This window comes from Hemitrygon akajei, chromosome 27, assembly GCF_048418815.1.
Source record: "Hemitrygon akajei chromosome 27, sHemAka1.3, whole genome shotgun sequence".
Taxonomy (NCBI): Eukaryota; Metazoa; Chordata; class Chondrichthyes; order Myliobatiformes; family Dasyatidae; genus Hemitrygon; species Hemitrygon akajei.
The window spans coordinates 21036005-21060095 of NC_133150.1; the positions used below are offsets into that span (position 1 = coordinate 21036005).

At 40.7% G+C, this 24091-nt stretch overlaps 1 protein-coding gene across 1 annotated transcript in view; it reads left to right on the plus strand.

The window, feature by feature from the left end:
- Positions 1-6661: 6661 nt before the first annotated feature.
- LOC140717177 (mitogen-activated protein kinase 12-like) overlaps positions 6662-24091 on the plus strand; it is a 78501-nt gene continuing 61071 nt past the window's right edge. Inside the window, exons 1-2 of the mRNA XM_073030471.1 lie at positions 6662-7179; positions 7355-7484. Coding sequence (XP_072886572.1) covers positions 7079-7179; positions 7355-7484 — 231 coding nt within the window. The 5' untranslated portion in view covers positions 6662-7078. The remainder of the gene's footprint in view (positions 7180-7354; positions 7485-24091) is intronic.

The window sequence follows — 24091 nt, forward strand, 5'->3', positions numbered from 1 at the left end:
GACTTGTGCACAAGGCCTGCAAAAGTGAAAATGTGTGTAAGCGCTGTAACCACTAAATATGTAAGTAATACGAGTTGAATTTGTAAATAGATGATGGAAATGTGGCACTTTCATTGGAGAGTCTATAATTATTAATTAGTCTACAAGTAGGAAAGTCCAGGCATAGTACTCATTGTACCTTAACATATGGATCACTTCTGTTCCAACTGGGCAGTGCACAACAAATGGCATCAACACTGTATTCTCAATTTCTGGTAACTTGTTCCTTTCTCTTCCCTAACTCTTTGTTATCCAGTTTCTTTCCCTTCCCTTCACTGGGTCCAATCTATCATCCACACACTCAACCCACTGTTCCCGACCCTTCTCTCCATTGTTCCCATCTGCACATCATCACTCCATCACCTGGTTCCATACATCTCCTTCCTTAGCTGCTTCCATCATCTTTGTTATCTATAATGGGTGACCATTTATTCTGAAAGGATTGATACTGATTTATTATTGTCACCTGGATCAAGATACAGTGAAAAGCTTGTCTTGCATACTTTTATACAGATCAAATCACTACATAGTGCATTCAGGAATGAGGTACTGGAGCCTTAGGACCTATACCACCAGGTTCAGGAACAATTATAACCCCTCAACCATCAGGCTCTTGAACCAGAGGGGATAACTTCAGTCAACTTCACTCACCCTGTCACTGAACAATTCCCACAGCCTATGGACCCACTTTCAAAGACTCTTCATTTCATGTTCTCAATGTTTATTGCTTATTTTGTATTATTTTGTTTGTGTTTACTGTGAATGCCTGCAAGAAAATGAATCTCAGGGTTGTGTATAATGACATATATGCACTTTGATAATTTACTTTGAACTTTAAGCCAAAATAAAATTAAGCATTAGCAAAGCAGAATTGTGTTAAGGCTACCGAAAAAGTACAGTGCAGGTAAATGAAAAAGTGCAAGAACATAATGAGGTAGATTGTGAGGCTGAGTCTATTTCATTGTTCAAGATTGTTCAAAATATTCCCTATAGGGGAAAAATTCCTTGGCATCAATCCCACTGGTGTCCTTCATAATCTATTTAACTTCAGTAAGATCACTTCTTGTTCTTCTAATCCAATAAATATGGGCCAAATCTGATCACCCTTTCTTCATATTTCAACCCATTCATCCTGAAATCCAGGCAAGAAATCCTTCTGTGCATCATAGAATCTCTTGAATGTTGTTTGCAACTGTTTCCACTATTCTCTCTGGGAGGATATTCAATGCACTGGCCATCCTGTGGGTGGGGATCCCCTCTAAATCTCTCACCCTTTTGCTCCAGATCAATCTCTTCTAGTTTTACTCATCTTCATTAAAAGCCAATTAAATAGACCCTAGATTAAAATATGAATGCATGAAAGTACAGTTATTCACTTAGGTGCACAAAACGGAAAAACATTGTGCAATTGGATAATTTTTTAATGGTATTTATGTACACAAGTCGATTAAACCCAACAGACAAGTTCAGCAAGAGATGGAATTAAGACTGAACAATTCTGGAAGAATTTGAGTATAGGCTTAATGATTGCTTGCCACCATTGGGCCATGGTGAGACGGGATCTGTGATTTTGTATATAGTTTTGTTTTTGCCCTGAAAAAAGAGATGAACTTAACCCAGAGAGAGAGCATAATGAAAAGTCATTTGGCTGGTTTCAGAGAGAGAGAGATTGTTTGCAATCTGTTTGTTTATGCAGGGCTACTAAGCCCTGGACGTCAGAAGAATGAAAAGTGATCTTGTTTAAACTTAACTCTTACTCCGTTTCACCGGCTGGATGGAGGGGTGATGTTTCCCCAGCTAAAGGCTCTAGAATCAAGGCCATAGTCTCTGAATAAGGGGTATACTGTTTTGAACTGAGATAAGAAATTGTTTCACTCAGAGTGGTGAAATTTAAGTTTACTGTCTCAGATGGCTCCCAGATTTGGTCATTGAGTTCATTTAAAGAAGTCAATAGATATATGCATAACAAGAAATCTAGAGGTAGAGCAGGAACATGCTGAGGAAGATCAGCCATGACCTACATGAATAGCAAAGTTGTCTCATAGACCAGATAGCCTACTGGGCCTGTTTTGCAATTCAAGTGAGTCATGGCTGATATTAGAGACTGAAAGAATGATTAGATTTACTTGTCATACATACGTTGAAACATACGGTAAAATGTGTCATTTGCGTCATGGTTTGCAATATGCTGGGGCACATGGGCGGGTGTTGCCATGCTTCCAGCACCAACATAGCATGGCTCTCACTCACTAACTCCAGCTGTTCATCTTTTGGAATGTTTGAGGAAACTGGAGCAGGTGGTCACGGGGAAAATGTACATACTCCTAATAGACAGCAGAAGGCATCAAATCCCCATCAGTGACCACCGGCACTGTAAAGCGACTGCACTAACCATTACAGTATTGTGCTGCCCTTGTGTTGCTCCTATCTCAAATTGGAAAATTAGAACAATTCCATCAACCTTAATCAGCCTTTTGTGTGATTTCATCAAATGCCTTCTAAAAATCCCTTTAATGGAACAGGTGAGAGAAAAGGGCTGAAACCCTTGCGGCTCCGAGTCTCACTTTGGACTACATCATATCCATATGTATTTAGTCAACCAAGGTTAGAGGATATTTTAAGTAACCAAGCCATGCAGAAGATTAGAGTCTGTGTGCTCACAACTTGTCTCACATGGAGTGAGCACTTGGAACTTCGGATACTACACCTATCTGTTCACCTTTCCCCACATTGTCCAGTATTCTTCCTGGAAAGGTATCAAAGGACTGTCTGAAATTTGAAGATGTAAAAATAAAAAGAATGTTAGATCACTTTGTAGATTACCTAGCAATTGATGGATGATGAACAGATTTGTGGACTTAATCAAGGATGGTTTAAGAATAAATAACTTAAGTCTGGGGAAATTCCTTCAAAGACATTGAGAGGATAGAAAATAAGATAGATGGATTGATTGATGTTAGGGATCTATTTGATCAATTTTTAAATTTAATTTTCTTTATACACACTAAATCATTAGTGTGGTAGAAGTCAAAATAGGCACTGAGTAATAATGTTCCATTTATCCAATGAGAAAGGTGGAAGAAGAGTTGGCAACCATTTTTGGTTTGTGAGGAGTGCAACGAAGTGGTATAAGATGCAAACGAGGAAGGGAAGCATATTTTAAAATTCACTTTTAGGATCTGGGCACCACTGGAAACATCCTGGCAGTGAAAATGTATGCTATGCAAAGCCTGGGTTATTAGTGTTACAATGCAGGCCTTTTACATGCATCTTGCAAAGAAAGACGTTTATTCTACCGTATTTTATAAAATTGATTTTTATAAAGTAATTTCAAATAAATGAAATACATTATTTTGGGTTGCTGTCCATGCCCAGTAGTATCTGAGCACAACATATGCAACACAGAAGAATTAAAATTCGCTTGATTTTCATCCAGATAATGCAAATTTACAATTTAATCAAGGTCTCTTCCTCACATAATCATCATATTCTTCTGGTTTGAAGCCTGATCCATAGTTTAAAGTATTTACTTGAGGAATGGACTCTTCAGCAGAAATAATATTTCTGTTGATTTTTTAAAGCTTCTCAATCTTCTAACTTCCCATTAATTCTTGCTACATTATATGCCCTCCCTTCTCCTTTTATCCTGTCTTTGACTTCCCTTGTTAGCCATAATTGCCTCATCCTCCTTTAGAATACCTCTTTATATTTGGGATCTATTTATTCTGCATATTCTGAATTACTTGCAGAAACTCTAGCTGTTCTGCCGCCATCCCCTTCCAATCAACTCTGACCAGCTCCTCACTCATGCCTATGTAATTCCTCTTACTCCATTGTAATACTGATGCATCAGATTTTGGTGTTTCCCTCTCAAAATGCAGTGTGAATTCGATCATATTATGATTCCTGCCTCCTAAGTGTTAGTTTACCTTAAGATCCCTAATAAGATCTGGTTCATTACATAACACCCAATCCAGAAGTGCCTTTCCCCTAGCGGGCTCAATCACAAACTGCTCTAGAATGCCATTTTGTAGCGATTCTACAAATTCCCTCTCTTGGATCCAGCACAAACCTAACTTTCTCAATCTACCTGCATATTGTATTCCCTTATGACTATTGTAACATTTCCTGTTTTACATGCTTTTTCTATCCCACATCCTGGCTATTGTTTGATGTCCTGTGTACATCTCCCAGCAGGGTCTTCTTACCTTTGCAGATTCTTAACATGACCCACAAGGATCCTACACCTTCCAATCCTAAATCACCTCTTTCTAAGGATTTGATTTCAATTTTTTTTACCAACAGAACTTCCCCACTCCCTCTGTCTGTTCGATATAATGTGTATCCATGGATGTTAAGCTTTTAACTGAGATCTTTCAGCTCAACTTGGTGATGCCCACAGTGTCATATCTGCCAATCTTTAACTGAACTATGGGATCATCTACCTTATTCCGTATACTGTACACATTCAAATATAACATCTTCAGACCTATTCACTTTCACCCTTTTTCAATTTTGCCTCCATGTTACACTTCAATGCATCCCACTCACTTCAATTTTGCCCTTTCATCTGGCCGTCCTTCCTCACACAATCACTACATACTGCATCTACTTGTATATCAACTGCCCCTTCCTCAGCTGTATCACACCAGTTCCCACCCGCCTGCCAAATCGATTTAAACCCTCCCCAACAGCTTTAGCAAAAAAGCCTGCAAGGATATTGGTCCCCCTCAGGTTCAGGTGTAACTTATCCATTTTGTGCAGGTCATACTTTTCCCAGAAGAGACCTCAGTGTTTCAGAAATCTTAAAAATCTGCCCCCTGGACCCACTCTCAATACACTAGCTGTATAATAATAGACAAAGAGGGAAATAATTTACTAGAAACTTACTTGAACCTCTGCCTATGCTCACCTATGCCTGTTCTCACCCAGCCTGTTGAGCTAAAGTTTTCCCCTCTAACACTGGTCCACTCCAACAATGGCTGCTCCACTTCACTTAACCTCCCTTTTTTCGCTGGCTCAGATAAAACTCACTCCTGATGAAACATATTCTTTTCAAATGAAAACATTATTGTTTTTTTTTAAAAAAGCTATTAATTTTCTGTCTGGGAATCGCAGATCTACCTTATAGTCTGTGATTTTCTTCTGCAGCGTTCCATTTTGTGAAATTCAATTAATTATATATTGAGGCAGGCTTATAACTTTGAATTAAGTTTGTGAATTTGAAATTTCTTGCTGTCATGTTTTTATATATATATATATGTGTGTGTGTGTATGTATATATATGTATATAAATATCAAACAAATTGAAGCTTTGTACAAAGTTGTTGCAAATACAATTAAACATTTATCTACAAATTTGCACAACAGAATTTTAAGGGCAGTAATCTTTTATTGTTATTTCTATTTTATTAAGATTAAAATGCTGCTAAATCTTACAGGAAAAATAATAGCAAGTTGATGATACATTCAAAATTAATGTAGGTATTGGCCAGCGTTTAGGAAAAAAGAGATGCAAAATTACAAGATTTACTTTTCTTTTTGTCTTATGCCAACAGAATCCTTCTATCAGCCTTTTCTTGTGGAGCTTACTGGATTTACAACATTTCCCACCAAGCTGTTAGTTCATAATTAATGGTGCAAGCATATTTTAGCAATGATTCTGTTGTTAATGCAATGTCAATTCACTTCTTGCTCAGAAAGGGATCAAATGAAACTGCTTTATCTACCTAGCTTATATTGCAACTCTTAGAGAAATACATTGTTTGTAATTATGATTAAATAGCTTTTCACTTGTGCTTTGTTTTACACCATCTCTTAATATTTTTTCTTTTTCTCTATTGTTTTTGACCTTGTATCATTTAACCTAGATGCACCTATTTTAAATTATCCTCTATATTCTGTTTCATTCTCAACCCTTAAACCTTATTGGTCAATGAGAAACATCATTTGGCCCCTTCATTCGCTGAGGTCTGGCCAACCTATGATCATCTCAGACTTCTGGCAAGTCATGATGTAATTTTTTTTAAGCTGACAGGTATCAAGAAGGTTTTATGGGACATGCTTCGAGCTATCAGTCTTTAACAAAAGTTGACCAAGAGTTTTGTTTGAGGAAGTGTATTGCACTCAGATGTTATCAATGTAAATGTTCCTGTGGTTATTACATCTTCTATTTTTAAACCATATTTGGATTGTTATCTTAACTTCTTTTCCAATATAATCAGAAATTAAACGTATTGTTTCTTCCTGGTTGGCACGTTCATAGGAAGCCTGAGCAAAATAAACGTCACATAGACTACTTGGGATATATCTCCATTTTACTATTCAAGATCAGCTTGATACTTCCACTGGTTGCCAATTAGACCTTTAAAATGTGGTTGCGAAATTAACATTATTCTTAGGCAGCCCCCTTGGGGTCCTTTATAACTTCCTCTCCCAGCCCCCCACCCCCATTGCCTCATACACATCCAGATTAAACACGATCTGCCGTTTTTCTGCCCGTGTGTCACACCCAAGCCCTTCCCAGCTAGAGGAAGTGGATGAATGGACTAGGTCCTGACAGGAAGCAAGGTGGGAGAAGTTGGGTGGCCATGGGTTTGCGTTGGGTTCTGGTGGCTAATATGTCCTCTGGGATAGAGACAGAGATGTCATGATCGAGTTAGTGGTGGACAGTGAGAGAGGAAAAATTATGAAATACTTGAGTTCTGTAAACAGAAAGTACGTCATTGATTCCCAGTTACTGTATATGTAACTGACTAATCATTTCCTTTGCTGGTTTTGGATATTGCTTTATCTTATAAACCGTCTAGCCATGTCAGCACTTTGTGGAAACGAGTTCTTTTAAATATTTGCTCTACCTTGTACTGAAAACACGCCCACTACCTGGGGCGGTTCACATCTTCGAAGATAGGAAGTAAGAATCTAATTTCCTTATTACCTCAAAAGCTTTTATTTATCCCTGACAATTTTGCTGAAGGAGGTGGGGAGAATCGGAAATACTTTGCATCTTAAGTCTTTCGCAGCTTGAAAACTTAACAGGATGGGTGCCGCCAGGTATAACATCGAGAACACCCCGTGGGAAGTCCGGGAGCGATACGTAAACGTTACTCACATCGGTTCTGGAGCCTACGGGACGGTGTGGTGAGTGTTAACAGAGGACAGTGTGGGTGAAACGCATGTACTGTAAATATCTGGTTGCACACCATGTTCAATGCAGAAGAGAATCGTTTTCTTCTGCAGTGAATAAAACTTTCGGGTTTCAATACAAAGGTTGGAATTTAAATAATGCGGTTTTATTTGCATTTTGCTTCAACAGCTCCGCAATTGACAGACGCACGGGACGCAAGGTCGCAATTAAGAAGCTGTATCGCCCATTTCAGAGTGTAACGTTCGCCAAACGAGCTTACAGAGAGCTGAAACTTCTAAAACACATGAATCACGAAAATGTAAGTTTTGGCAGAGACCCATCTGAGCGCAGTTCCAGCAGGGCTTCCATCTTTTCGGCCTTATTAAATAAAATGAAAAGTTATGAAAGAACATTGAATAGTGTTGCAAATCTCAGCTGAAAATCAGGGGGAAAAAATCCAGATTGTTTGAGCTCTTTAAGTTCTGAGAATTGATTGAGGCAGTCAGTAGATATAAGGTAAACCAGGTCGATTTATTGATTCTTTACATTCAGCATTTGTCTCATTGTCTGCCCAGACTAGAAAAGTATCACATGGCGTCACTTTTGGGATTTGTTTGGGCAATGTGAAGTGGCGGTGGGGCTGAGGAGATATCTTTGAGTGCCCCATGTTTGGTTGCGGAGGTTGCAACTTCATTGCTCAGATATTGGGGGTGTATTGAGTTCTCAGCCTTGCCTGCAGCAGTTTGTGACTAGATGTCCAAAGTTAGCCAAATAAATATGTCAGCTGGAACTAAACTTGTATTCAAATAGTGAACCTGAGCCAGTCAGTATCCTTTACTGAAACAATGTCAGTGGAGCTGAAAACATAAGGAGATCCTGGCACAAACTACACGTGAAGCTTCATTGAGCTCTGCAGTGTTAGCAAATATCCTCTTCTACTCTGTAGGGTGCTTTTGGCTTCTCATGTGGAAATAATCCTGTATTGTAGGCAATCCAGTTTGGAGTTCAGCGTAGTACAGCACACTAGTTCAGAGGGAGAAAGTGAAGATATTTAGAATTGTCCACATCTAACACTATTTCATTTTTCAAATATGCCTGGTTTAAATTCTCATTAATTTCACAAACACAGGATTCTTTATATTCCTCACCAGTTCCACAAAATAGATTAATAAATGCTCCAAGGATTCAATCAGAAATAGATCTTCGGTTTCTTCCTACCAATTGTTTCCTTCCATAAATAGGGTTTCTCTGTGTTCACGTATGTTAGACAAAGAACCAAATAAATCCTAAGACACGGGAGCAGTAGTAGACCATTAGGCTCATTGAGTCTGCTCTACTATTCCATCATGGCTGATTTATTATCCCTCTGAACCCCAGTTTCCTGCCTTCTCCCTGTCACCATTGATGCATTTACTTAACAAGCATCTATCAACCTCCAGTTTAAATAGACCCAATGACTTGGCCTCCACAGCTGTCTGGCAGTGAATTCCACAGATTCTACACCTTAAAGAAATTCCTCCTCATCTCAGTTCTAAGGGACATCCTTATATTCTTACGCTGGGCCCTCTGGTCCTAGACTCCCCCACTATAGGAGACATCCTCTCCATGTTCACTCTATCCAGGTCTTTCAATATTTGATTGGTTTTAATGCTCACTCAGTCTTCTAAACTTCAGCACCTACAGGCCCAGGGTCATCAAACACTACTCATATGTTAACCCTTTATTACCTAGAAAATTTTTATAATTTACTCATTTTAAGTACAGCACATTACTGTTTGTTGATCCATATCTGTAAGTATATTTTTGATAAAATTCTCCTGTTAAATTTTATGGGCCAGATTATACCCAACCCCTACCTTGAGCCCACCCCATTCTCTCCACCTGCTACTGCCCTAGTATTACTGTCGCAGCAGTACTACCTTGCAGTTCACAGTGAATTTGAGCAACAATCAGCTGGAGGAACGAAGCAGATACAGTAGCATCTGTGGGAGGGATAGAATTGTCAGTGGTCTGTGCAAAGCCCCACATCAGGACCACACACTTTTCCTCCCACAGGCGCTGTTTGCATATTGTAGTTTGCCATTGATTCTCCACTGACCTGCCAACCAGTCGCCATCATCATGGACATCCTGATGTGTTGATTGAAAAGAAACTTCATATTGGTTTCCATTCTGGCTCCCCTCTTACCCCTTCACCTGCCTGTCACTTTCTTCTGGTACCCCTCCTCCTTCCCTTTCTCCCATGGTCCACTCTTCTGTCCTATCAGACTCCTCTTTCAGACCTTGACCTTTGTTTCTCACTTGACCCCAACTCCCCCACCCATAACCTTCCACCTCACTTGGCTTCACTTGTCACCTTCCAGCTTGCACTCCTACCTCTCCCCCTACTTTCTTATTCCGGCTTCTTCCCCTTCCTTTCCAGTCCTGATGAATGGTCCCAACCCAGAAAATTGACTGTTCATTCATTTCCATAGATGCTGCCTGACCTCCAGCATTTTGTGTGTGTTATTCTGGATTTCTGGCATCTACAGAACCTCTTGTGTCTTCATCTTGATTTACTTTCTATATCAGTCTGAAATTATGTATGTTTGGAATTTTTCTTGATTATGATCATTATACTAAAGATCATTATTCTAAAAGCTGCATCAGAGTTTGTGAGGTTTGTTTCAAACAATATTGACTCAATCATAAGCTCAAAAGGACTTGACATAGAGGAAGCGGAAACTCTATTTCACTGCATGAGGCTGAAGATCAGACTTGGGCTCATTAAGTGTTGATTCTGACGCACATTCTTCCTCAGTTTCCCAAGCTGGGAAAATTTCCTGTAACGACTGTAGGTTAGATCTTGTACCAGCAGGTCAATGGGAAGAAGTGAGTACCACAGAACAGCATGTAGATGGCATGATTTAATTCAGATCATTTCAATGTGCTTACTTTTTGTGTCTATGCACCTGTTTTAGTGTCTTAGTTCTTGAAAGTAAATTTTCAGAGTCAGGTTTATTATCAGTGACATGTCTTGAAATGTGTTGTTCTGTGGCAGCAGTCCAGTGCAATGCATAAAAATTACTGTCACAATAAGAAATAAAAAGGGAAACAAAAATAAAATAGTGAGGTCCATGGTTCAGGGACAGTTCAGAAATCTGTTGGCGGAGGGGGAGAAACCCTTCCTAAAATATTAAGTGTGCGTCTTCAGGCTCTTGTAACTCATCCTTGATGGTTGTTGTGAGAAGAAAGCATATCCTGTATGGTGAGGGCCCTTGATAACGGATGCCATTGCCTTTATCTTTGAAGTTTGAGAATTTGATGTCTTTAAAGATAAGTGCTGCTTTCTTGAGGTACATCCTTTTGAATAGGCCCTCGATGGTGGGGAGGCTAGGGCCTATGATGGAGTTGGCTGAGTCTCATCACCTTCTCTAGCTTTTTTTGATCCTGTGCATCGGAGCCCCCGTATCAGGCTGTGAAGCAACCAGTCAGAATGCTCTCCATGGGTCATTTTACAGATGGCTTCTGTAGAAATTTGCCGGAGCCTTTGGTGACATACCAAATCTCCGCAAACTCCCACTGGCTGGCCCAGGATAGATCTTCTGAGAAAAACTTTTGAAAAAGAAGCAGTGTCGTAGCTGTCTAAGCTATCGTCGGGACAGGAGGGGTCTCTGTGTTACACAGAATCTCTCTGATCAGCTGGTCTCCCAGTGGAAGACTCCATCCAGAGGCGTGCTGCTCAGGTGACCAGTAAGACTCCACCCCAACTAACATTCACAGACTCATTTGTGTGATCTATCATGAATGGATTCCAGCAGACCCAGTAAGGATATACATTATGTATCTCTGCATCACTAACAGAGTTGGTATTATTCACTGGTATTCCATTCCTATCAAAAGTTGCAGTTATAAATGTTCTTTTGGTATTTTGATCTTTAATCTGCAAATTAATTTTCAAGTCAATTTCTTCAATTATTAACTATGACTATGGAGTCTGTCACTTTTTTCCAAGCTTTTATTTTGCAACTGAAATTATACAAAATATAATTCCTTAATTATTGGAAAATTCAAAAGCAGTGAATTGCATAAATGTTCCTGTGGATTGTAACAAGTACTGGACGGTTGTGAAACAAAATTGGGAAGTGAGTTCTAGTTGTGGATTTCACTTCCTGCCAAATGGAAATAAGTTAAAAATGGCTCATAAACTCAATATAAAGATTAATGTTTTCTTTCACTCCCCAAATTGCCTAGTGTTAGAAACTGGACCCACTGGGAGTTATTTGTGCGAGGTTATGTCTTTTAACTACCTGCACGATTGTAAAAGTTGCAAATGATGCCTGAGTTGATATTATAATCAAATGCTGAGAATCAAATACCCCAACATCTGGCAAACACTGAGTAAAAGAGACAGCTGGAGTAAGTACTTTTAAATTCATTTTGATGTGCGACGAAGCATTCAAGTGGCAAGAAGCAGAGTGCCAACCTCTTATTCACAGTGAAAGATCTGTGCTCTACATTTTATGTTTAGAAACAACAGTCTCTGATCACCCAGTAGCCTCCTCTATTTTCCACACACTTTGCCAAGCTCCTTATTTAGCATCTTACATAAACTCCATTTCAGTACTCTTGGGCATGTGTTTAAACATGAAGGCAGAAAGAGAGTTATCAGTGAGACAATGCTGTTGTATGGGCCCAGTGTCCCTTTGTACTTCAGGTATGGTAAGACTGCTGTGAAGTGACTTGTGGCCAAGTAATTGTATCTCTGTGGCACACCAAAATTCCGCACGGACAACAATTCATTCCAGTTCTTTCTGTTTTGTAACCCACACTACTTCATTTAGTGCCATTCTTTGGATTTTGCAATTTTCTCACCATCTCTCAGGCACTTTGTCAGACTACTGAAAATCCATCAATAAACAACATCCTTGCTTTTCTTTTCTCAGAAAGTGCTGTTAATTATGTGATTGTGTGTCTTTTTTTAACAAATCCAGATTATTGCCAATTAATTTATGTCTTTTTAGGATTTTAACTTTTTCTATTACAGATTATGAAGTTTGAAAGCTTACATATGATTTCTATGTTATCATTTCCCTTTCATAACTATAATACTTGCTGCCACCCAGTTCTTTGGCATAATTCCTATTTCCAAAGATTTATGTAGCTTTTTCTACTTTAATCTGTTTTAAATATTTAAATATTCATATCTTTATATTGTGTGCTTTTCTTCCATATTATACCAAATTCTTCTCTCATCCCTGTTTCCTATGAGGTAATTTATTAAGCATTTGAAGACTTTTCTGGTATAAGATAGTTCCTTTCTATTCTGAGGATTGTTCCTATTAGTAATGTATTTTAAAAATCTGATTCAGGATTGTTTAATGTCATTTCCAGTATACAAGTGTGCTTGCTTGCTTACTTCCTGTTACACCTGCTGGCATTTAGGGCAGCAATGAAAGTCCTCCGTTTCTGTCTGTCCTTGGCCATCTTCATACCGTCGCACACAGATGCAGAAGGACTCTTCATTGTTGTTTCTGTAACAGTTTTGTTTGACCAGTCAGGGTTATTAGTCCTGAGCTGAACCCACAAACCTGGAGGACCAGTTACGACTCTTAGTCTGGCTTCTACACTTTGACCTGTTTGGCATGGGTGATTCTACCAAGAGCCAAAGCATAAAGCCCTGACTCCAGCCAGCATAGCTCTCCGGGTCATTGAGGCACGCAAGCCTCCAAACCATGTAGAGGTTGTGGTCCTCTTGCAGGAGTACACAACTGTAAAGGGGGACAAAATAACGGTTACTCTGGATCTGATGCACCACAAAAAAGTACACAATAAGCTGACAAAATAGCTTACATGCATTGTTTGTCCCTAAATGATGCTAGGTACAGGAGTGTTGGTACATAAAGAGACTGACAGGAAAACTATAAAGTAGTGGTTGTGGGTGGTGGGGTTGGTTAGTAGGTGGAGGTGTTGATCAGCCTCACTGCTTGGGGAAAGTAACTGTTTTTGAGTTTGATGGTCCTAGTATGAATACTAAATAGCCTGCTCCCTGATGGGAGTGGGGCAAACAGTTTGTGGGATCCTTCATGACACTACTGGCCATTTTCCAGCACCTTTCTGTATATATGTCCTAAACAGTGGGTAGGCTGGTGCCGGTGATGCAATTGGTAGTTTTGACTACCCGTTGTAGAGCCTTCCTGTCAGCTGCAGTATAGTTTCTGTAACATGCAATGGTGCAGCACGTTAGGGATGACCTCTACTTCCTTAATATGCTGATCTCAGTTAATATGAAAAATACTTTAAAAAAAAATATGACTAAGAGAGCCACTCCATTAGCAATGTGATCTTATCCACCTAGCTCCCATCTTCAACACATGTTTAGACCTGCTGTTTGTGGCTCTAGGTATACATCCAAATACAGTTTCTATGTAATGTAACTCTGAATCTTTCAGGCTGTGAATCCAGAGTTTCAATGCTCCGGCTGAAAACATTTTTTCCCTCATTTCTCCTTTAATAATTCTACCAGTTGCTTTCATTCAATGCTCTCTTCCGTTTCTCTCTTCTGCTAAGAGTTAATCGGTTCTTCCTATTTATTCTATCCAGGACCCTCTTGGTATTTAATGTTGCAGATCCTTGGTCTTCTCTAATACACCAAAATTAACCTTAACTTACCCATTTTATCCGCATGAATACAACTGTCCAGTTCTGGTAAATTTCCTGTCAGGTCCCTCTGCACCTTCTTCACAGTCATATCTTTCTCATTATGTGGTGATCTGAACTGTACACAATACTCTTGCAGAGGGGCTTAACTTGTATCTAGCATAATCTCCTTGACTTTTCTATTCTCTGCATTGACAAACAGGAAAGCAACTCGTATATGCCCTTTTAACAATTTTAACTTTTTCTCAATATCTTTAATGACCTGAAAACTTTCATTCTTCACCTCCTGTATCCTCCCAGTATCTTTCCTTGCCTTGTTGACCACCCAAATATATTAGCTCACACGGTTGAAAGTAAATTTATTATCAAAGTACACATACATCAACATATATTACCCTGAGTTTCACTTTCTTGTGGGTATTCTCAGTAGATACAAAGAAATACAATGGAATCAAAGAAAATCTGCCCCTGATAAAGATGGACAAACAACTAATGTGCAAAAGACAACAAAAAAGGAAATAATAATAATAAATAAATAAGCAATAAATATCAAGAACGCAAGTTGTAGAGTCCTTGATAGTGAGTCCATAGATTGTGGATTTAGTTCAGTGTTGGGGTGGGTGAAGTTATTCCTTCTGGTTCAAGCCTTATGGTTGAAGGGTAATAACTGTCCCTGATCCTGGAGGTGTGGATTCTGAAGCTCCTGTACCACTTTCCTGAACAGTGAGAAGAGAACATGGCTTGGATGGTTTGGGTCCTTGATGATGGATGCTGCTTTCCTGAGACAGTCCTTCTTATAAATGTGCTCAGTGGCTGGCTGGGAGAGCTTTACCTGTGATGGACCAGGCTGTTTCCACTACTTTTTGTCTGTGTTTCTGTTCGAGGGCATTGGTGTTCCTATTGCAGGCTGTGAATATATTTGTGGATACCAGGCCCAAACATAGTTTTCTGCCTGCCTGATCAGACTATCAATATCTTCCTACAGATTAAAGTTTCCTTATAGTTGTCATCACAGACCCAATTTTTGTATGATCTACTAACTTTATTATGCATCAGGCATACAAATCTATGTAATTAATAAATACAAGAGGAAGAAAGGGACTACTCACCATGTCCTGTCAGTAAAGCTGCATCAACCATTATCCTTTGCTACCTGCAGCTGAGCCAGTTTTGAAACATTCCCTTAGATTCTGTGGGCTTTTACTCTTTTTTTTAACCAATTTGGCCAGAAACAGAAGGGTTCTTTACAAAGTCTTGCTAAAATCCATGCAGATTACATCTAGCTTACTGACCTCATTGATACTCCTTGTTAAAGTCAATCAAGCTGTCAGAAGTGATCTTTTCATAATAAATCTATGCTGAAAGTCCTTGATTAATTTATGTCTTTACACAAGCACATCTAATGTTTTCAGTGCCCCAGAGAACTGAATCCAATACCCAGTGCACCAATGAGGTTATTAAACTGGTTTATCTCTTCCCTTTTTAAACAATGGTACAGTAAGAGTAACAGTCCCCTGGTACCAGTCCTGTAGTCAATGATGATTAAGCTATTGTATTCGGAGTCTCTGCAATTGCTTTTTTCCCCTGATTTCTTATGAACCTTTTTAATAACTTTTTGATTTCCATCAGTACGTACTAATATAATTTTGATCTACATGACCCTAAATTACTGTGCCTCTAACTCATTTCAAGCTCCAAGTTCTGTGTTCCTTCAGCTTTGCCTTGCTCACATTCTGATTGGATGTGTTTCTCCCCTTTGATGGTACATGTACTCTGATGGTTTTAACATTGGTGTGGATGGGCGAGAGGGAGGAAAGGGGCTTGTTATTGTTTTGTTGCTTGTGTTCGGTGTTACTCTGGAGAGCACTGTGGGTACGCTAACCACCCGGGATAGTTTGGCAACACTTGCGGGCTGCCCCCGGGTGTGTTGGCTTTAATGCAAATGATGCATTTCACTGTGTGTTTCAATGTACTTAAGTTCATCACCCCAACTAGGGAATAGGCCACTGAGAGCAGCTCATCAGAGTTCCCCATCCTGGGCCAGTCCTTCAAACTATCTCCAGCTGTAGCCCATCAAAGATCCCTCCTGTCCCAGGAATGAGGTCTCTAGAGCTTCCATGGGTTTTTCTGTTGCACTGTGCTTTTCTGGGATGGGCTAATCCCATGCCCGACCCTCCTGCTCTCTCAGCCGGGCTTGGGACAGTCCATGGCCGAGTTATGTTTCGATGTACTTGTGATAAATAAATCTCTACGCAAGCAAGTGATTTAAGTCAATGTGATTCAGTTGGTAGAAGCAGACCCATGTCTGCTGTGGATCAATCGGTTACTCATAGCTGCTGAGTTACATAATGGGAAGGAATGATACGTTGCTGTAAACACAAGTCACTAATGGTTCTGCAGTAGCAACCAAGTATTTAGGCAACTGTAGGTTGGCATTTGTCAGTCTGATACTGTCATCTGCAGCACAAGGCAGATATTCATGGAAATTGCTCCCCTCTAGAGTAAAGAGGTTGCTCCCAGGAAAACGGCTGCTCTGTTAATGCACTTTTTTAAAAAAAAAAAGTCTTATTTTTGCACCTGCAACTTCCAACAGTTCCCTCCCTGCCCTTCAAGGATCTGCAGTTTTTCAGGTACTGACATGTCAAACTGCTGACTGAGATTGTTGTTTACGAAAGGAGAACTCCATGGGCGGATCAGTAGAAACTGCAATGCACCCAACCGCTGAAGCAATGTAAGTGCCGTGGGCCAACCAATATTTCATTGCTGCCCTAACTTCAGTAGCTCTAAACAAGGCATTGTTCACAGAACCTGTGCAGACGTGTCTATGGCTTGGCCAACTTTACCTGCAGTCAGCTTAATCAAGGCAGTGGATGGCGGTTTTATTGGGGGCTGAGGATCATCAGAGGCAGCATTTAGTTGGGCGAAAGTTGGGATCTCGAGCAGGGGGATATTGTGTTGTGCTTGTGGGGACAGAAGGAGGGTTATCATCTGTGGCAGAGTGTATTAGGTTAGGGGCTGGGAGATCAGCTGGGGGAGGATAGAAAAGTGCAGGAAGCAGCTTTTCAGAGGTGGTTGTGTGATTATCACAGAGACAGCCTTGAGAGAAGGGGATTTTGTAGAGAGGAGAGGGGTCAACGATGTAAACCTTCCTGACTGGCCTTCAGGGAAGAAGATAACCTGTTAGTCCGTGAAGTCCTTATCCTCAAGAATGCCACAGGAACTTATGAAATTTCTTATAACATGGCATTAGGTTAAGAAGGGTCTCTTTTGACAGAAGATGGCTGGTTGAGTCCTGTTACTTGACTCAAACCATGAGACCTGACTATGAGATTGAGTGGTTTGGAATGCACAGTAGGTCTACGTCCTTCGACTGAGGCCGAGCAGAGCCAGCGGCCGCCAGTTCTGTAGAAGTAAATGTAGTGGTGATGAAAGGTTGGTGATTTGCTTTTAAAAGTCGGATACGTAGGGTTCACTTACTTTGGGTCAAGTGCATATTTGTTGTGCTCACTGGCCAGGATTGGTTCAGGTTGGTTGTTTAGTCATTAGAGCTGACCTCTTATGCTTGGTCAAATTCTTCATGTCACCCAAAGCAGAATAGAGGATCTTGAGGTGTGTTTGATATTGAAGCTTGCGATTCATTGTAATAGAGCAGGCTTAGCATAAACAGGTAACCGGGAAAGATTAAAAAAAACGCTTCCATAGTAATTTCTCTTCTCTCCCTCCTTCTCTTTTAATTGCCCATTCTGGTTACCCTCTCATCCCTTCTCTTCACTTGCCCATCACCTCCCTTTGGCCCTGCTCTTCACCATTCTTCCATTGTCCACTGCCCTCTCCAATTTGATTCCTACTTCTTCAGCCCTTCCCTTTTCCACCTATCACCTCATTGAACATGGTTGCCATAAAAACATTTAATTTAAACTTACTGTTAGATAATTAGAATTCCACAGTAAATCAAGAAGCACACTGTGTACAGTGTACACTGTCCTTTGCTCTTGTCATTTAACAGTTAACAGCATCAGTGATTTCAATCAGACAACTGATACTGCTGGGCACTATCAAGGCACTATAATTACCAAGGGTGATAAATCTACCATGTGTAAGTGCACTGTGAGAAAAAGGCTATTAACTTTCCATATCCTTCAAGTATGCTTTATCTTTTTGGTTCGTGTCAAAAATTTAGATCAGTGAATTTTGTGGTATATAAGCATTACTTGTATACCTCTGCTCTTCCTGCAATGTCACTGGAACTGGGCACATGATATTCATTGTTTTGACTTTGAGAGATGAAAATTACTGATGTGAAAGAATTATGACAGGAATAATAATACAATGAAATTACTTAAGACTTTAAAAACAGTTTATGGCTCCTTGCCACTGCTTGTACTCCTTCAACACACCCCCCACACCTTATTCTGGCTTCTTTCTTCTTTCTTTCCAGTCCTGATGAAGAGATTTGGCCCAAAACGTCGACTGTTTGTTACTCATTGATGCTGCCTGGCCTGCAGATGTCCTCCAGCATTTTGTGTGTGTTGCTCTAGATTTACAGCACGCGTGGAATCTCTTGTGTTTGCATTTTCGTTTGGTTCCTTCATATAATAGTTTTATCTCTATTAGAACTGGACCTGTTCAGTGTTATCACATTACTTCTTAGAGACTTAACAGTATATGGGCCCAAAATGGTGCTATAATACACCCTATCCTCGTTATATGTGTCTTCAGACAATACGGGTTCACAGTTATGCGAGGGACCTATTTCTACCATTGTCTCCTTATATGCATCAAAAGCTCACAGTTATGCAGGGAGCACTGCTTTCCCGCCAATACAAGTCACATGCACACACCTCACAGTCTTATTGTTGGGATGAGAAGCACCGCTTTCCCACCAATGTAAGTCAGGTGCGCGTGCCTCACAGTCTCACTCCCGCCAGTCTCGCATTGATTTTGGCAAGGTGTGGATGTGCGATCTTGAGCTCTTAAACTTTTGTTGGTTTTACCTACAGTGCAGTGATTTTGTGCTTGAGATATTTAACTATGCCTCCTAAGTGTCTGATGTCATGTCCTGGGCCATCAGCTGAGTGGTAGAAAACCACTTTAACACTTGAAAAAAGTTGGAAATTATAAACAGCGCAGCATCAAAGGCTAACTTTGAGGAGATGCGCAGGAATTTAGAGAGAGTGGATTGGGTCAAGTTGTTTTATGGGAAGGATGTAATAGAGAAATGGAGGTCATTTAAGGGTGAAATTATGAGGGTACAGAATCTTTATGTTTCTGTTCGGTTGAAAGGAAAGGTTAAAGGTTTGAAAGCGCCATGGTTTTCAAGGGATATTAGAAACTTGGTTCGAAAAAAGAGGGATGTCTACAATAGATATAGGCAGCATGGAGTAAAGGAATTGCTCGAGGAATATAAAGAATGTAAAAGGAAACTTAAGAAAGAGATTAGAAAAGCTAAAAGAAGTTACGAGTTTGGTTTGGCAAATAAGGTGGAAGTAAATCCGAAAGGCTTCTACAGGTATATTAAAAGCAAGAGGATAGTGAGGGATAAAATTGGTCCCTTAGAGAATCAGGGTGGTCAGCTATGTGTGGAGCCGAGGGAGATGGGAGAGATTTTGAACGATTTCTTCTCTTCGGTATTCACTAAGGAGAAGGATATTGAATGGTGTAAGGTGTGGGAAACAAGTAAGGAAGTTATGGAACCTATGACAATTAAAGAGGTGGAAGTACGGGCGCTTTTAAGAAATTTAAAAGTGGATAAATCTCTGGGTCCTGACAGGATATTCCCCAGGACCTTGAGGGAAGTTTGTGTAGAGATAGCAGGAGCTCTGACGGAGATCTTTCAGATGTCATTAGAAACGGGGATTGTGCCAGAGGATTGGCGTATTGCTCATGTGGTTCCATTGTTTAAAAAGGGTTGTAGAAGTAAGCCTGGCAATTATAGACCTATCAGTTTGACATCAGTGGTGGGTAAATTAATGGAAAGTATTCTTAGAGATAGTATTTATAATTATCTGGATAGACAGGATCTGATTAGGAGTAGCCAGCATGGATTTGTGCGTGGAAGGTCATGTTTGACAAACCTTATTGAATTTTTTGAAGTAGTTACGAGGAATGTTGATGAGGGTAAGGCAGTGGATGTAGTCTATATGGACTTCAGCAAGGCCTTTGACAAAGTTCCACATGGAAGGTTAGTTAAGAAGGTTCAGTCGTTAGGTATTAATGCTGGAGTAATAAAATGGATTCGACAGTGGCTAGATGGGAGATGACAGAGAGTAGTGGTGGATAATTGTTTATCGGGATGGAGGCCGGTGACTAGCGGGGTGCCTCAGGGATCTGTTTTGGGCCCAACGTTGTTTGTAATATACATAAATGATCTGGATGATGGGGTGGTAAATTGGATTAGTAAGTATGCTGATGATACTAAGGTAGGAGGTGTTGTGGATAATGAGGTGGGTTTTCAAAGCTTGCAGGGAGATTTATGCCGGTTAGAAGAATGGGCTGAACGTTGGCAGATGGAGTTTAATGCTGAGAAGTGTGAGGTTCTACATTTTGGCAGGAATAATCCAAATAGAACATACAGGGTAAATGGTAGGGCATTGAGGAATGCAGTGGAACAGAGAGATCTAGGAATAACAGTTCATAGTTCCCTGAAGGTGGAGTCTCATGTAGATAGGGTGGTGAAGAAGGCTTTTGGAACGCTGGCCTTTATAAATCAGAGCATTGAGTACAGAAGTTGGGATGTAATGTTAAAATTGTACAAGGCATTGGTAAGGCCAAATTTGGAATATTGTGTACAGTTCTGGTCACCGAATTATAGGAAAGATATCAATAAATTAGAGAGAGTGCAGAGACGATTTACTAGGATGTTACCTGGGTTTCAGCACTTAAGTTACAGAGAAAGGTTGAACAAGTTAGGTCTCTATTCATTGGAGCGTAGAAGTTGAGGGCGGTTTTGATCGAGGTAATTTAAAATGTTGAGAGGGATAGATAGAGTTGACGTGAATAGGCTGTTTCCATTGAGAGTAGGGGAGATTCAAACGAGAGGACATGATTTGAGAGTTAAGGGGCAAAAGTTTAAGGGAAACACGAGGGGGTATTTCTTTACTCAGAGAGTGATAGCTGTGTGGAATGAGCTTCCTGTAGAAGTAGTAGAGGCCAGTTCAGTTGTGTCATTTAAGGTAAGATTGGATAGGTATATGGACAGGAAAGGAGTAGAGGGTTATGGGCTGAGTGCGGGTAGGTGGGACTAGGTGAGATTAAGAGTTTAGCACAGACTAGGAGGGCCGGAATGGCCTGTTTCCGTGCTGTGATTGTTATATGGTTATATGGTTATCAGTTGAAGGTAACACAGCTCTGGGACGCTACTGCCACTGTTGGTGAGTACTGTACACCCTAGTATGTTAACTTTCTATGATTTATTACATTGAATTTTACCTTAAATTGTTGAACTATAATATGAATGTTGCCTTGTGGTACTACTTTTGTGTCGTATTGGTATGAAAATGTGAATAAATTACAGATAAAACATATTTAGGAAGCCTTCTGGAACACATCCCTATTTTCTCCATTTAAATAATTATTCACGTTGTGCATTTTCACATTGTGTCGACTGCGAGGAATGTATCCCCCACATATAACAAGGATAGGGTGTATCTGTAACCTCAGAGCCTCAGATCTGTGATGAGTTCCTGGCCCTTACTAAAGAACAGGATGACAGACATTACTGCTGACCTCGAAAGCTCATTGTATATTTGTGGAGATGGAAGAGAATGGCTGTGTGTTTTGTGAAAATTGTTTATCATTTTTGATGGATTAGACAATACTGGTTAAAATTAAACAAGACATTCTGAAGCCTGATCAAATCAGTTTGAAATGTTCTCCCTAGGGATTAACAGCATATGCGAAGTGCTATGTTTCCTGACACATGCAGCATGAGATTTTGGCTGCCCAAGTGCAGTAGAAGGGAACTGCTCAAGCAAATGCGCTCCCTTAGAAGTATTTGGCAAAGACAAAGATAGTTCTGTTTTGATTGTTCCAGCTTCAACAGATTCCTTTTACTTCCAAAGACAAAAAGGACGGTCAGTTCTGATGATTCTGACAACACAATTTGAGAAGCAGTCATTTTCTTTCCCTCTGTTTGATGTACATCGCACCCAGGGTTGAAATGGAAATGGTGTACATGCTTCCATCTGAAGTATGGCATCCCTTGCAAGTAAATCAAGTCTGTAATTGAATCTCTTTTGCCTTCTACCCTGTTGTGGACTCCCCCTTTTGTTCTCCCCACACTTTCTCTGCATCTTAAAGCTTGTTTGTCTGTAGCTTTCCCCATTCTGATGACAGGCCATTGAGCTGAAACATTGTTTCTATCTCCATGGATACTCTCTGACTTGCTAAGCATTCCCTGCATCTTCTGTTTTTATTTCGGATCTCTATCAGCCATAGAATTTTATTTCAGCAAAAGCTATTTCTTAGGCGGTCTGTCTAGATTGAAGATCATTTAATGTCTTGTTCTGTGGTGGCTGATGAGGCCAATGTGGGACGGGATGCTTGATGTAGGGGGTGCTGGGTGGTTGTAATGGGAGGCATGCTTACACAAGGCTTCTGTGTGTTCCAGTTGGATGGATTCTGGGTTCTCACTGGTGCCATGAATGCCACTTCTCCCTTTAAAGTGGTCATTAACTAGGGGTTTCTATGGGGATGTTACACTTCTTGCAAGGAGGCTTTGAGAACATTTTTAAATCTTCGCCTCTGTTCACCTGGTAATCCCCTGATAACAGCTCAGGGTAGAGACACAAGCAGCTGCTGTTGTTGGAATCTGGAGCACATACAAAGTGCAGGAGGATCTTAGTGGATCAGTGGACGGTTGATGTTTTGGGTCCAGATGAAGGGTCTCGACTTGAAGTATCGACCGTACATTTCCCTCTGTAGATGCCATCTGACCTGCTGAGCTCTTCTGCTTTTTTTTGTAGCTCAGAATAGCATCTGTTTTGGAAGACTGCTGAAGGCCTGTGAGTGATTTGTGCTGCTTATAAGAACCAATTGAGTAGGGCCTCTGCTTTGGGAGATGACACTGACTTTGGATCACTTATCCTTCCCAGTCAGGGGTCCCCAACCTTTCTTATGCCATGCGCCAATGCCATTAAACAGGAGGCCTGTGGACCCCAGGTTGGGAACCCCTGTTCCCTGTTGACTTGGATGATTTTGTGGATAAACTGCTGGTGTTACCTCTTCTGTGCTTTGAGGTTCCTGATAAACTGTGTCTCGGAACAATGCTTAGAATATCATGAGGCTTCGTGCTGGGTTTGAGGATTTCATCTTCAGGCGCACTTTGCCTTGGAGGCTGAAGGCTTGGCTGGCACATTGAGTGATTTAGTGAGTATTTGGAGCATCACCTCCGGGTACGTGCATACGCACCATTCATGTCCGCAGCTCCATGCCTGAAGTTATGGTAATTTTCCTTGTGGAGTGGGAGGGACGTAGATTGAATAGCTGCCTGGTTGTCCTGCAGAATGGTGCCACCATAGCAGAGGACTGTGGCGAGGAGGTGAGGGGCAGCGCTGCGGTGAAGTTAATGGAGAAAAGTGCCTGTGCAATGTCTCAGCCTTGCTTAGCACCAGTCTTCACTGACATTGGATCTAGTGTGGCTCCATGAGTCAGCTTGCATACCATCATGAGTCAGGAGTTGTAGCAAATTTCTGTGGGCAGCTTTTTATTGACAGAGCAAAAACACCCACGTATAGTAGTTCGCTGTGTTCCCTGCATTTCTCCTGGAAGTAGTGGCCAGTGAAAAAAAAAATCACCAAATAATATGGGGAACAGCTCTTTGACCGTTGGGAGGAGAGGTTTTAGGAGGACCCTGCTGATGTTGGTCGGGAGAGTCTTTGTGTTATGCAATCAGAGCTGGAAATTGTCATGATTATGGAATCTTGAGGCCTCTCAGAATGTCCTTCTCTTTCTTGGTACAGGGGGTGAAGTAAACCATGCTACTGCCAGCTTTTTGTAGATCATTTCAGTGTAGGCATGACCATCATAAGAAGGCTAAATGCTGGTAGTGCTTAGTACTACACGATTTCCATTTCAGGGTCAGTGTCCTACAGGCTGACTGCCATTTCGCTTCCCCACAAGGTCATCTACAATTCCTATTGTGGTGAGATTCTGCCCCCTTGTGTCAGCAGACATAAATGCCAATAGACAATGTGCAGACTCCTTACGGACAGTGGCAGGAATAGACTGTTGATCAGCGATCACTGGCACTGTAAGGCGATTGTGCGAACTGCTTTGCTATCATGCTGTC